At 33.2% G+C, this 16,439-nt stretch overlaps 1 protein-coding gene across 1 annotated transcript in view; it reads right to left on the bottom strand.

Moving 5' to 3' along the window:
- The window catches only part of SLC15A5 (solute carrier family 15 member 5), a 132,938-nt gene that overhangs the window by 94,968 nt on the left and 21,531 nt on the right, over positions 1-16,439 (bottom strand). The window contains exon 3 of the mRNA XM_044679073.1: positions 4,947-5,116. Within this exon, the coding sequence (XP_044535008.1) occupies positions 4,947-5,116 (170 nt within the window). The remainder of the gene's footprint in view (positions 1-4,946; positions 5,117-16,439) is intronic.

The raw sequence follows: 16,439 nt of genomic DNA, 5'->3' as shown, positions 1-16,439 counted from the left end.
TATTTCATCCACTTGCCTAACAGTTTGTAGAATATTAAAAACATATTAAAAGGGGCAGGTAGGTACCATAGTGGGTAGAGTGCCAGACCTGGAGTCCGGTGGACCTGGCTTCAAATTTAGCCTCAGACATTTCTTAGGTATGTAATTCCAAGAAAGTCACTTATCCCCATATGCCTGGCCGTTACTGCTCTTCTGCCTTAGAATGGATTTTGATTCTAAGACAGAAGGTAAGGTTTTTTAAAAAAGTAATAATAGCAGGATAGAAACTTAAGCTAAGGGCATTTTTATCTGAACTTTGTCAAAATAAAAAAAAATGAGAGTGCTAACAAGAGGAGTTTATATTTTATAGGACTTTGTAGTTTTCAAAATGCTATTCTCATGATAACCTGGGGTGGGGGGTTTAAAGAATTAATACCTCCATTTTACAAATTAAGGAACTGAGACTTGGAAAGAGGTAAAGTGGCTTCCTCACTATATCATCACATAATAAGTATCAGAGTTCAGATTTAAATACAGATTTTTTATTTGAAATTCTCTTGTTCATATGCTTATTATACTAATATGTACAAATATATTGATACTCTTCAAAAATAATACATATCTATACTAATACTAATATAGCTATACTCTTCAAAAAAATAAAATTCCTTCTCAGTAGAAATATTCTTTAAATGTGACTCAGGCTAAAATGAAACAAAATTGAAAAGCTACTCAGTCAATTCAAATCTATCCAGGTAATTCAGTCTTTCCCCTTCAAATAAGCTTTTGATAGTCACATCTACTCCTCCCTCTGCCTTTTTTTGTTACAAAATGAACAAAAATGATATATCAGAATATATTATTAAACTGATTTTCCCCCTTTCTCATTCATTGTCAACCTGAGATTATTTGTTCATCTCTCTCCCTTCCACCCACTTTTTCTATTATGATTAATGCCTTGGGACTGTGTAAAAAAGAAAATTCAAAATCATTTCAAGGATTTGAATGTTTCCCTACACATAACTCTAAGCTCCAAAATATTTCCCTCCCTAATTCTCTTTGGGGATCCAAGAGCTCTGCAAGTGGTCATTCAGTTCTGCTACAGAGGGACTAGCACAAGTTGTTAATTATTAAGAGAGTCTGTTATCATTGAAAACATTGTGCTTTTGCAAATATAAATTAGAAAATATCATTTGCTTCTAGGAGTTTATTACTCCACTTATACATTACTATGGATTTTACAGTTTATATAGGCACAGATTATTAAATTCTGGAGTCATCAGGAACTTAGTAATTTAGATGATTTGTATCATAAACCAAGAATTAGAATGTTAAATTATATATAGGTATAAAGTTCAAGCATCTAATATGATGTAAGTTTTTTTTAAAAAAACTTAAATACTTCTAATTTAAGTACACAAATTTTAAAAAAATCAAGTATGTTTGCTTAGGTTTACTCGATGGAAATTTTTGTAAATTTTATTTTCTTTTGCAAAGTATATCATTGTACATTAAAACATGGGACTTCACAGAATTTTGTTACTGTAATTAGAATAAACATCTACAGAATGTTAAAAAAGAAAAAACATTGTGGATTGCTAAGAATTTTTTTAGCTTATTGTCAGTATTTCTCCACTAAAATCCTACTCCGATGCCTTTTTGTGAGGTAGAAATCATCCCAAATTCTTAGGGTACAAGTTCTGATAGGCTCAGCAATAGTCTATGACTCTATTGTTAATGGTGAATTTTAGAAAGATTCATCACTAGAAGGTTAGTCAGCAAATGATGCATTCTTTCACCACTATTTTTTGACCGATATTTCATAAATTGGAGGTCATTCAGAATGTCAAAATACCAAATGATTAGGAATCAGACCTGAATGCTGATTCATATTCTTCCATCTGTCCTTAAGTCACATCTGACTGTTTTTGACTCAATGGACAATTCTGTCCTTGGGGTTTTCTTAGCAAAGATATTGGAGTAGCTTCTCATTTTCTTCTCCACTTTAAACTTCTGATATTCCTAGACTGTCTCCAATCCAAATATTTAACCAGACTGAATCCTCTTTAGCTCATAAAATCAGACCATATTGGGTGTGTGGTATGGCTATAAAGGAATTACTAACCCACTGTACAACACTGGAAAGGTACTCAAAATGGTTTCCACTATGCCTACCTCATAGGGCAATTTTCTAAAGCCTGATAATATATCATAGAAGGCTTTTACCTTTAAAATCATGACAGAAATGTAAAACCTTAGCATTTTATATTAGATATCTAGCAGATTTCCCTGGGTTCCTAAAAGTCATGAAAGACAAACACAAATTCTTCTAGGTCTTATAAAATATATAGAGATTTCTAGAATGAGTTAGATAATGGATGTTGTATGTGCTCTCTAAGCACAAACCTCGGTAATTTAGCAGTCCAATTCAATTCTATAAACATTTACTAAGCACTTACTAGGTGCCAGGCACAAATAAGAAATAAAAGAAACCATCTCTGCTTTTAAGGAGCTTACAACCTTATGAGGGAAGACAATACACAAAAAGGGCATGTTCTGTGGTCTTGAAACCAAGTAGACCAGTTGATGGAAAATGAAGAATCTCTGGGAAAGTTCAAAGCTGTCTATAAAGAAAAGCTTTGGAAGGGAGTTTATCCTTCAACCCTCCAGCCCTCCATTTAGTAGAAACTTGCCCACAGATTGGCTGCACAGTAATGGATTTTTTTGCCTACATTTCTTTTAAAGAGCAAAGGGATTGTGATCTGTCTCAGTGGAGGGAAATTCTCTCAGGAGGGAGCTCAAAGCAGACACTTCATCCCTTTCCATTTGGCTATGGGACTTTATCATATCCCTTAGCCAGATACCCTCCTTCTCATTCTTCATTCTATTCTCAGCTTTTCAGTTTCAGTTTTTGTTTTTATATATTATCTTCTCCCATTATACTTGAGGGCAGGGACTGTCTTGTGCTTTTGTATCTGCAGTGCTTAGAATAGTGCCTGGCACACAAGTTGCTTAATAAATATTTACTAACTGACTGATAGGGAGTATTATTACTAGGTGTAATCATTAATACATTAAAATAGACAGTAAATTAGAAATTCAAAGAGTAAAGAGTTCGAGGAGAAAAGAATGGAGACATAAGTAAGGATAGTGTACTTAGAGATGGAGAATACTTAGCTGTCCTTGAGGAATTTAAGGTACGTAAGTATTTTATATACTAAAGGAACTGACAGATGTGATTGCTGAATTACCGTCAGAGATACTTGAAAGATAGTAGAGAAAATGAGAGGTAGTTCAACAATGGGAAAAAAGGTAATTGTGTCCTTTTAAAAAAGAAAAGAATAATGAAACCTACAGAATATATATATGTATATATATGTTTATATATGTCAATGAGCTTGACTTGGATGAATTCAAGAATGTATTATAAAAGTATGATTAGTAGCCTCTTGAAAAGGGTCACAACGAGCCAACATGACTTCAAGAACTAGTCATTCTACATTAATCTTATTTCCTTTTTGACAGTTATTAAATCAGCAGAAAACAGAAATGCTACAGAGTTTACCTAGGTTTTAGCAATCAATCTACTAAAGCATTTCATGCTATTTTTGTAGAAAAGATAGAGAAATGTCAACTAGACAATAGTGCAATTATATGTATTTGGAATTGGTTGAATGGCTGAACTCAAAAAGTAATCATTAGTGGTTTGATGTTACTTTGGCAAGAAGTCTCCAGTGCACTGCCTCTGGGAAAAATGATTAGTCCTGTACAGTTTAACATTTTTATCAATGACTTGGATGAAGACATAATGGTATGCTTATCATATTTGCGAATGACACAAAACTGGGAAGGATAACTAAGAGTGGATAATAGAGTCAGGATAGAAAAAAAAGATCTTGACAGTCTAGAATATTGGGCTGAATCTAATAAGATGGAATTTAATAAGGATAAAAGTTCTGTCTCTGACACATAATGATGGTATGATCCCATGCAGGACACTTAACCTTTCTTTACCCCAGGCAATTCTCTAAGGCTATAAGTGGGAGAGCTAGTGCTGATTGACATTAGTAAAAGGATTTACCTTATGAATTTCATATACCAATTAAATTGCAGGATTAGTGCCCCACCCAAGGAAATTGTTTAACTTCAATTAAAAAATTGAAAAGTAAAATATTGGCAAAATGCCAGTAGATAAACAGTTAATGAACATTCATTAATCACTTACTCTGGACCAGGCACTATTTGCTTAAAAATGAATCTGGAGATTTTTGAGAGCTGGAAGTCTAAATGAGTCTAAGTGTGAAATGACAGGCAACAAATTGTGGGTGACACAACAAGAAAAGAAGAGCTTCCAGGAATAGGAAGGCAATAGTTCCTCTGTTCTCTGCCCTAGTCAGATCATTTCCTAATCTTGTGCCTAGTCTGGGGCACCACACTTTAGGAAGGGTATTGATAAGCTGGGAATCATCCCAAGGAGGGCAGCTAAGATGGTGAAGAACTTTGAACTTTTGCCATATGGGTAGGTTGAAGGATGTGGGGATATTTAGACTGGGAAAAAAGAGAGGACATAATTGCTATTTCTAAGTATTTAAAAGGCTGATTATAAAATAAGGGTTCAATTTTGTTTTACTCCAGAGAGCAGAACCAAGACTAATATATGGTGGGTGCTACAAAGAGACAACTTTTATATTTAATGTCAGGAAAACTTCCTAATCATTAGAGCAGTCTAAAACTGGAATGGGCTGCCTGAGGAGGTGGTGGAATTTCTCTCTTTCATTAGAGATGTTTAAGTATTAACTATCTACCCCTTTATCAAGTATGTTTAGTGGAAGTTCTTTTCTAGTACTGGTTAAGCTAAGACAGATGCTTACCCCTAAAAATTTTCCAAAGTAAAAAATCTTGAGATTTTGTGAAATGGCAAAAGTATAAAAATAATGAAATAATGTTTACAAAGGTCAATCACTTACCTTTTTCTTGTTGGCAAATCAGTTCACTGTGTACCATGTGAATAGTAATCAGAGCCATAAGCATAGACATAAATGGAATAAGGAAAACAAAATTTCTGGCCACCGATTGCTGGATATAACATATTCCCAGAAAAGCAATAACTGCATTTAGATTCATCAGCCAATTGTACCTATGGAAATACAGAAAACCTAAACCTTAATGAGCATATGTATGGTTGCAAGCAGTCATTGTAATGTTTTTGTGCAAATTTGAACACAAATGGAAAGATTTAATCTGAGAGTTTAAGCAAATGTCTAAGAGATTGTACAAATAGTAAGTCCACTAAGTGTCTGGTCAGAGTACAAGACTTCAGTAACTATACTTTTCTTTATCTAATCAATAAACATAATTCTAGCTTCACAAGAATACATACAGTTTTAAAGGAATATGTTTTCTCTTTTGGAAATGTTATTTAAGCAAATTTTTGGTCCAGAAAGGGGTAACCTTATATTTCCTTGATAATAGTTCTCCTTTCACTTCTAAGTTTCTACTAGGTGGGATAGAAGAAAAAACAATAGAAAAAAAAGGGAAAACAGAATTGGAGATGATACAGTGGATAGAATGCTAGGCCTAATGTCAGGAAGACCCGAGTTCAAATCTTGACCCAGATACTTAATAACTGTGTGACCTTGGACAAGCCACTTAATCTTAGATTACTCCATTTTCCTCAGCTATAAAATGAAACATTAATAATACTTAATTCCTAAAGTAGTTGTGGGGATCAAATGAAATTATAAACGTCAAAGTCTTAGCACAGTGCCTGGCAAATAGTAAAAGCTATGTAAACATTAGTTGTTATTGTTATTACTTTAATTTTAAATACCACAGAGTACCAAAATTAAATAAGAAGACAACAGAGCATATGAGAAAATGAGCGACCTTTGAAAGCTACCCTCAATAAAACTTCTTTGCCTTAAATATTTTCCTCCAATTGCCTGTCGTGCCATTAAATGAAATCACTAGAATTTCAATGCTTTGAATTTAAAAAATCAAATCATAGAATTTTATAGTTGGAAGTGTTCTCATGTGTGCATTGCCAGTATAATAGGTTTGTTTAGGTGTGACTTGTAGGGAGGTTTGAACTGGTATCTCTAGTGTCTCCTTTGACCATTCTTCTTCAGAAGAATGCCAGGGAGGAAGGCAGGAGGCTGACCTACTCTCTTCTCCTCAGAAAGGAAATATCAAGCTACGGTTATATCTAACTCTTCCCCTAAATATGGGTAATTGAGGGGGGAATAATTTTTAGGTTCATTCTTTACTCTGGTCATAATCCCTTTAACAAAGAATGTTTCCAGCTGTATACCCAAAGGACTGAATTTCTACCCACCAAATACCAGTTACAGAAAGATCATTACATGTAGTGTATACCAAATAAACTCATTTATCCAAATCTGTAGCAAATAGAAATAGAAGAAATTATACCTATTAAAATATGTCAGAATTATTGAACTCTCCCATTGGAAAGAGATAATGAGAGAAAGAGAGAGAGAGAGAGAGAGAGAGAGAGAGAGAGAGAGAGAGAGAGAGAGAGAGAGAGAATATATAATGATGCCTCTTTTGGACTTGTTTAGTTTAAAATGCCTTCCAGATATCCAGTTTGACATGTCTGAAAGACCATTGGAAGTGCCAGATTGGAAGTCAGTAGACTTTGGAGCATGATAGGTAGATTTTAGAATTATTAAAATAGGGATGTTGATTCAATCCATGGGAGCAGATATGACCACCAAGAGAAGAAGACCCAGGTCAGATTTCTGAAGAGTATGACCTGGATGAAGATTCAGCAAAGAATACCGAGAAGGAGCAATCAAATAGAGGGAGGAAAACCAGGAGGAAATGGCATCCTGGAAATCTGAAGAAAAGAGAATATCGAGGAGGAGAGAGTGATGACTGTGTCAAAGGCTGCATAAAGGTCAAGGAGAATGAAGACTGAGAACAGGCCATTGGATTTGGAAACTAAGAGATCATTGGTAACTTTGGAGAGAATAGTTTTAGTGCAATGACAAAGTCAGAATCCTGATGGTAAAGGATTAAGAAAAGAGTCAGATGAGAGAAAGTGAAGACATCTTTTATCTAGACAATCTTTTCAGAGTGTAGCTACAAAAAGCAGAAAAAAATTTAGAATGTTTGAGATTTTTTTCAGAAAGGGAGAGACATGGGCATACTGAACATACATGGAACAAGCCAGACGATAGGGAGAAATTGAAAATAAATGAGATAGCTGGGAAAACAAAGGGGGCAATCTGATGGAGATGAGAAGGTTGGATAGCGGAGGAGTATGGACTAACCTGAATTCATAGATTGAATCCCTAGGCATCTCTCCTCAGGTTCTTTTTAGGGACACTCTCTTTTTATGCTTTTACAGAGAGTCACCATTAAACAATTACATAATCATAGTCCCAGAAATCATAAAGGTGGCATAGCTAGTGAAAAGCAAGTAAGTCCTCCCCTGTTTCAATAAATTATTCACGATCTCCTCTGTCACATAAGAAGCTTTGTTCTGACATTTCAAAAGTGGGTTAGCAAAAGTCTTCTGTCTACTGTTAAATAATAATTCTAGTATTACCTCTAATCTGATTTTTCACTTTTCTTTTTTTTTTTAAACCTTTACTTTCCAAATTAGAATAAACACTAAATATTGGTTCCAAGGTAGAAAAAGCAATAAGGACAGGCAATTGGTGGTAAGTGGCTTGCCCAGGGTCACATAGCTAGGAAGTGTCTGAAGTCAAATTTGAAACCAGGACCTCCCATTTCCAGGCCTGGCTTTCTATCTGCTAAACCACCTAAGTTGCCCCTTAATTTCTTGTTTTTAAAAATTATTTACAAACCCTTCTCTTTAGTTTGACTGCCTTACACAATATGTTCATTTTTTCCCCTTTGCCCTTGTTACCTCAAAATACATACTCTCTTTACTCTCTCCTCTGCCTACTCAAATAGTACCCATTTCTAAGACCCAGATCAAGCCCCTCCTCAATATTTGTTTTCATTGATTTCATTTGAGTTATCAATGAATATATACTATGCATGAAACATTTTTCTAGGTCCCTCTTACACAAAATCTTCCATGATTATTCTAGTAAACATCAGCTACCTCCAGAACTTTGAATTTGTTACATATTTTAACACTAATTGTATGTCATCTTATATTTTCATTTATAATTGTTTCAGTTATATCATTCTTTCAAATTGGATTGAATATAATTTCCTATATGTCTGGGATCATTTCTCTTATCTTTTCAGTATCAAGATTTAACACTGTGATGGACACTTAGTAAGTATTTTATTATTATCTATTGATTATTTGATGGGACATTTGAGATATTTTATGGAACTGACCAATAACTGGCATGGAAGGATAATAGAATCTTTTACTGTAATTTTGTTAGTAGAGGAATATTTGACATGTAGACAGTGCAAAGTGGGATTTTTACAAGGTTTCTGGATGAAGATCCTAGACAGCCTCAGGCCAATCTTTAATGCTCATGTTAACTGCACATTTGAGTTGTGACTGTAGGAACTAAGAATAAAATTGAAGTGGAAGTCATGCTATATTTCTTTCAAGCTTTTGGAAATAATTTATTTCAAAAGTAAGTATTGTTGAAAAATTTATATGGAAATTTTGTGATTCTTCAATGTAATATAACTGTATGTATATATATTCTTATAAATTTTAGGTGTTGTAAAGATGGCCAGGGGACTTTACTATAACCCTAATGCATTAATATATATTTTAAAAAAGAACAGTCAGTAAAAAAGGGAGAACTCACTATTTCTATTAAATGGAATGAGTGAGAAGAATATACAAATATGAAGAAAAGAGTGAGAAGAGTACACATCTAATAAACCTCACTCTAATCTAAATCAGAAAAAGACAAGTTTGAAACACAGACACGAATATCCGAAGAATTTGGTGCAGAATTATAGTGTAAAAAGAGACAGGCAAATAGAATTGGAGAGGGAATAATTTCAGGTAAAACCAACTTGAAATCATGTGAATCATAAAGGATGGCTTATAAAGGGAGAAAAAACTGTAAGGAAAGAAATTTGTCTGGCTGTGGTGAAAAGAAGAGCAAAGGAGTAGGGATAGATGACTTCAATTATATACTACTAGTCTTGATCAGATTTGGTAGTTATTTGGCCAGTATCTTATTTAAGTCTTTTGCATTGATATTCACTTAGGATATGTTTATGGCTTTTTATTTGTTTTATTATTCCATAATTTAGTCATTGGAACTGCAATTGTCTAGTGAGAAAAGTTCATCAGAGGGTTTTATTTTTAATTATTGTGACTAATTTTGGAACATATCTCTTTAAATGTTTGATAGAATTTTCTTATAAATCTGACAGGATCAAGTATTCTCCCACCTCTTTGGCATTTCATTTAAGCTTATTCTATTTCCCTTTCTGATGTGAGAATAAATTTGTTTTATTAATTTTGGGTGGAATTTTTGTGGGGCATAATCATCCTTTCCTTGAAGTCCTTGGTTTTGCTAATATGTGTGTACTAATCATTCTTTTAGTTTTTTCTATTGATTATGAATTCATTGTCAGTTATTTCCTTTGATAATTGTATTTTTCTTTCTAGTTTTTATGTCATGCAAGCCAAAGGCTCATTAATGTTATTAGTCTTATTTATTGTTTATGTAATTCATTCTTAGTTCAATCTTTGGTGCTTTACTTCTTCCTTTTTTTCATTTATTTCTTTTTTCAAGTATTCTCTTTAAATTAAATTTTATTTATTTTCAGATCTATGTTCTCTCTTTCCTCTCCCTCACTCCAATTGAAAAGCCAGAAAAAAATAACTGTTACAAACATGTATAGTCAAAATTATTCTTATACTAGCTATGTCCCCCCAAAAATGTCAGTCTGTACTTTGAGCCCATCATTTCTCCATCAGCAGGGGGTTAGTGTTTCATTTTGAAATCTCTGGTATTGTGGATGTTAATGGTATTGATTCCTGTCTTTAAAAGTTGTTTGTCTTTACAAAATCTCTACTTTTGTATAAATTACTCTCTTGGTTTTGCTCATTTAACTTTGTATCAATCCATAAAAGTATTCCCGTGTTTTCTGAAACTATCTCTTATATCATTTTTATAGCATAATAATATTCCATCAGGTTTGTATGCCACAACATATTCAGATATTCCCTAATTAATGGAACCAATCTTTTCTCCCACCTCAGTTTCCTTTTTTTGCCACTGCAAAAAGAGCTGGCACATTTTTGAATGCATGAATCCTTTTTTCTCTCTTTGATTTCTTTGGGGTAAACATCCAGTATTGGTGAAAAGGTATACATAGTTTAGTACCTCTTGAAGCATAGTTCCAAATTGCTTTTCAGAATGTCTAGACAAGTTCACAGCTTCACCAACAGTGTTTTAATGCATCAGTTTTCCCATGGACCCTTTAGCATTTGTCTTTTTTCCTTTTTGGTCAATTTTGACTATCTAATGGGTTTTGCTTCTTTTTCATTTGCTCATTTGTTGATGTCATAACTTTTAAAGTTGTATTCCTTTTATTAATTCATACTTTATTTTATTGTATTTGTATATATATTTAAAGATAATTTTCCCTCTGAAGAACAACTAAAGTAGCATTCCCAATTTTTTGGGTAATGTTTTGTCATTATCATTGACTTTAACCTCTAAATCATATTTCTGATTTGTTATTTGACTCATTATTTAGGATGTTAATACATATTCTTATACCTTTGGCTTATATTTCCTGTATTTATAATTATTTATTATGGATTATGATCAGTCCATCAATTATCAAGAATTTATGAAGTGTTTATTAAATAGGAGGCATAGCCCCAAGCACTAAGCATATGAAGATAATAAAAATCAATGTCTTTGCTCTAAAGGAGTTCACATTCTAATCAAGTGGGGAGAAAATTCCATGAAAGTAAGCATATATATATATATGTATATATATATATATGTATGTATGTATACACACACACAAGATACACGCATATTGCAAATAGAAAACAACATCAAAGAAAAGGAAGAGCATATGGAAGGGAGTTTGGGTAGGGGGGAAGAGAAAAGCCTTTTTAAGTAGATGTTACTTCAGCTGAATCATGAAGGAAGCCAGGTGGCAGAGGTGAGGAAGCAGAGCATCCGAGTTATGAGAGATAGTCAATGAAGTGTGATAGAATTGGGAGACGGAGTGTGGTATAGGAAGAAGAGAAGAGGAATGTAACTGGATTGTAGAGAATGCAGAAGAGAGTCAAACATAAGACAAGAAAGGGAGGAAAAGAATAGCTTAAAGAAGGCTTTAAATGCCACAGAGAATGTTTTTTATTTGATTGTGGATGTGATGGGGAGTTACTTGAATGGATTGGAAAGAGGGTGAGGATGATATAGTCAGATCTGTGCTTTAAGAAACTAACTTTGACAGCTTACTAGAGCATAGAGTTGAGTGAAGAGAAATAGTAAGTTGGTCAAAAAGTCAGAAAGCTAATGCAGTAGTACACAGGAAAGGTGATTAAGGTGTATGCTAGGGCGGTGACTGTGTGAGTGAAGAGAAAAGATGTTTACTAGAATTCTTGTAAAGGCAGAAAAGAAAAGATCTGACAGCAAATTGGATATGTAGAGTAAATGGGAATAAGGAGTCAAGGATGACATTAAAAATATGAATCTTGGAGACTGAGAGGGAGTGGAAGGCTTTTCATAGAAATAAAAATGGGAGAGTGGAGGATTTGCAGACAAAAATACTAAGACTTGTTTGAGACATACATTGTTTGAGATGCTTATGGAACATCCAATTCAATTCACCCAAAAGGCTGTTGGTGATGCAGGACTGTTGTGCAAAAAAGACACAAGAGATTTACACACATTCAAACACATCTGGGAATCATATGGCTAGAACTGATAAATAAATACGTGGGAACTGATAAAATTACCGATAAAACAGAATAAAGAACCTAGAGAGCCTTAGAGGGTTTGTGATTTGTGGCATGAGCTGGTTAAAGATCCATCAGAAAACACCAAGAAAGAACAATTGCCTAGGAAAGTGGGAACCAGGAGAGAATTGTAACAAAGATAATAAAAGAAAAAACCTCCTTTCCTACTTCACTTAAATTTTTCCTGAATTTTTTCACCTCTACCACAGTAGATTTCTCCTACTGAAAGGTAGCTTTGCTACTGCATTTAGTAAAGTTCTCCCTTGGACGTCTATTTGAAGAAGCACCCAAATCAGCTATTCTCATCCCTTTCCTGATTCTCTAGACTTCTTCACCTTGTATTTAGCAGGTAACTTCCACATGCCTAATTTTCAGCTCCTTTTTAAGTGTTTTCTTTCTCCATTAGAATATAAGCTTCTGAAGGACAGAGTCTGTCTTTTCAATTGCATTTATATTTCTAGCAGTCAGCAGAGAATCTGATTCATAAATCTTTGGATAAATAAGTGCTTTATCTATTCTACCTTTCTTTGTATCTATCTATCTATCCATTCATCCATCCATTTAGATAAGAATGGGTCCAAGAAGAGTTGAAGATCAAAAAAGCCAGAGATGTTAGTGAGGTCAAGAAGGATGAGAAATTCAAAAGGGCAAATCAATTTTGGAGAGCAGTTAGTTCAAATATTTCATTAATTGTTTGAAAAAGGCAGAAAGAGATATTACTGACCTCTTGCTATAAGGCAAATGTCCTATATTTAAACTAAAGAATATTATTTTTAAAAAAACCATGCAGACTAATATCCCTAATGAAAAATGATGGAAAAATTTTAAAAATATAGCAATGAGGTTGAAATAACATATTAAAATATCGAACATTATGTCCACCTTGGATTTATACTAGGAAAGCAGAGTTGATTTAAAATGGGAAATTATAAATATACATCTTGATTTTAAAATGATAAAATTACAGAATTATTTCAATAGAGGCAGAAAAAAGCTTTTGACAAAATATAATTCCAATTTATATTTTTTAAAATACTAAAAAGCTTACTAATATTATGCCTTAACTTAATAAAAGTTATCTATCTGAACCTAAGAGCTAGCATTATTAGTAATGAGGAAACTAAAGGGCTTTCTACTGAGACCAGAAGTAAGGCAAAGGCACCCACTGTCACTTCTATAATCTGCTATAGAAAGAAATTGAAGGAACAAGCACAGGCAAAGAGAATAAAATTATAAACCCTTGCAAACAATATGCTGCTTTGTTTAGAGAACTCTGTGTGTTAAATTAAAAATTAGTTGAAATAATAGCTTCAATAACACATTGGGATATAATTTAATCCACAAAAATATTAATTTTTCTGTATTGCCAACAAAAACTCAGTAGAAAGAAAAAAGAAAGAGAAATCCTATTCTATATAACTGAAGAATGTATCAAATATCTGGGACCCAACCTAAGAAAACACATACAAATGCTATATGAATACAATTTAAAGACACAATAGAAATGAAAATTTATAGATTTTAAGTGCTCATAGTTGGGTCATTATAGTATAATAAAATAACTTTATCACCTAAATTAATTTATATGTTCAGTGCCATAATAATCATAAAAGGGTTACTTCATTGATCTAGAAAAAGTAATAACAAAATTAATCTTGAGCAACAAAAATTAAAAAATTTCGTGAGAAATATGGGAAATTAAAATATGGTGAAGGAAGAAGTACCATATTTTTAACCCATACTACAAAACAGTAATTGTCATAATAATTTCTACTGATTAAAAGGTAGAAAAAAAATTGGCCAGTGAAAAAAAACTAGGTATGCCAGATAAAGAAGCAATTGAACATTATAGAATAGTATTTGCTAATTTTCTGCTAACATAAGGATTTCAACTCTTGTAGTAAGTAGTCTGATAGAAATTAAGTTCCTACCAACACTTTATACTTTTTACCATATGCAATAATCTCTCAGTAAATATAGGGTCCAGAGGTAAAAGGCCTTCATAAATAAAAAGAAAAGTCAGGAAGGAGTACCTTTCACAACCATGAATCAGGAAAGTATTGATCAAGTAAGGGAAATCGAAGATCACAGGAGATAAAATTAGGAAAGTTTGATTTAATAAAATGGATTTAGTCAGTAAAAACAAAATCAATGCAATTAAAATAAAAGGGGAAAAGTTACATGAGAAAAAATCTCTATGAAAATATCTTCAATAAAGAAGTGATATAAGGAACTGATGCAAATGTCCAAACAAGAGTCTTTTCACAATAAATAGCCAAAAAAATTGAAACAGGCAGTCCTCAAAAGAAGAGTGAGCTATAAATAACATGAAGACTTTATTCAAAATGCTACTACTAAAAGAAATGAAAATTAGAAATACTCTGAAGTTTTGTTATTCATAACTTGCAAATTAGCAAATATGTTACAGAGGATCTGTGAATTCAGAATCACTAATATTCATGTTAGAAGCATGGTATCAGTTTAAAATTATACATGAAAAAGTTGTCTATATTTTTTGTTCCCTCAATCCCAATGTGATTGCTTTTGGGACATATATTCTAAAGAAGTTTAATATGAACAAGAGTCCAATATATACAATTAAATATTAATAATATAACTTGTAGTATCAAAGAACTGCAAACAAATGGGTATACAATAAATGGACCAAATATAGTGGCTTAAAACCTATTGTAATATAATTAGATGTTAAAAATTGCCAATGTGAGAGATTCAGAAAAAATTAAGATTTTTATGAGCTGATATGGAATAAAAAGAGCCTAATTAAAGGAACAGAAGATACAATGATGAGGATGTTTAAAAAAAACAATTTTAAGGATTCCAGAGAACAGATAATAAAACAGACCTCTATCCACATAGAGGAGAGGAGGGGGTGAGGCATACTACTAGGCCAGAAGATGTTATACATTATTATATGTGGGCATATTTTTGAATGATTTTGCTTAATTATTCAAGAGAGGGTTGATTTTTTTTGGTGCAAGTAGGAGAAATTATTTCCAGATATGACTGATGTAAAGAACAAAAGTATCAATATAGCAATTTTCTTAAAATAAAGAAGATACTTTAGCATATTTAACTGTCAAAAAACTAATGTAATTTTAGGCTGCATTAAGAAAGGCATAGTTACAAGAAATAGAGAAATGATACTTCAATTGTATTCTGCCCTAGTTAGATTTGTAAAATGGAAAGCATCTTAAAAATGACATGAACCTTGAGTCCATGGCAAATTAAGATCAGTTGATGGAACCTGAGATAATTAGGGAAGAAGAGGAAGAAAAATAATAGGAGGGATATAGTAGGTGTCTTCAAGTATCGAAAGGGTAGTCAAGTCAAAAAGCATTTACTAAGACATAATAAGATCTGTTTGGTTTTAGAGGGGGAGAACTAGAAGAACTAGAAGAACGAATAGAAGTTGCAAAGAGACACATATAGATGGTGCCAGTTAAATGTCTGGAGCAGGTAGAGATATCTTCAAGTGAAATGGATAAGCTAAGGACTACCAGGTTCCTGCTGCCTGAAAGTCTTCAAGAAGACTGAGACCACTTTGGGGGCATATTGTAATGGAGATTTTTTTTAAGTGGGGAGAGGATGCGGTTTAGACTACATATTTACTGAAATATCTTACCTCTAGCTCTAAAATACTGGGATTTTGTCTTTCTGACTCAATCCTTGGGCATAATTTACTACTCTAAAACTGATAAAAATACTTCTTATAGTAAGCAAGCCTTTTTGAGTCCCATTAAGTGTCTATTTGAATTTGTTATTACTCACTTTAAAGTCAACAAGTCAATAATCATTCATTAAGCCCTTCTGTCTGTTAAGCAATATACTAGCTGCTGAAGATACAAATGCAGATACTACCTGCCCTTAAGGAGCTTACAATCTAATGAGGGAAGATAAAACATTAAAGGAAACTAAAAAGTGAAGGCCAGGAAGGAGTGGGAAGGAAGCTACTTGATATGGAGAGCATGATGGAGAATTCCAAAGAAGTCCAAAATCAGTGTAGCTAGTGAGAAATATAGAGGAAAAAAATGTGCAGAGTTCCTCCTTAGAAGCCCCAGAGCCCATGGCTCTGCCTATCTGATTCTGTCAAGTCAGAGTCCAATAAGAGGAGTTAAAGGTATTGATAAGATGTAAGTGAGTTCTAAGCAGATTCGATCTTACAGAAAAATGAGATTTCTCAATCATGAGTTTCTAGGGGAAGGAAAGCATTTTGGAGAGTTACAAAGAAATCCCAAAGCAGTGTAGCTGGTATGAAATGTGGAGGAAAATGGTGTCATTTGTTTGTTTGTTTGAACAGACCACCTATGGTGATCTTTGGGATTCTTTAATATGTTTTTAGAGGACGGTGGTTATTTTTTCTCCTGATATCATTAGAGTTGAGCAGGTAATAAAGACAGGTTCACTGTTTGCACATCACTACCATAACATTACTGTGCAATTTCAATGCAAGAGAATATCATAATTCAAAAGTAATCAATATTGAAAAAAATCTGAGGGGCATTTTGTGGCTTACAAATGTGGTAACATTAAA

Source organism: Gracilinanus agilis, chromosome 5 (genome assembly GCF_016433145.1).
Source record: "Gracilinanus agilis isolate LMUSP501 chromosome 5, AgileGrace, whole genome shotgun sequence".
In the NCBI taxonomy this organism is placed as follows: Eukaryota; Metazoa; Chordata; class Mammalia; order Didelphimorphia; family Didelphidae; genus Gracilinanus; species Gracilinanus agilis.
Note: the sequence above shows the minus strand (reverse complement) of the source record. Positions and strands in the feature narration are given on the sequence as shown.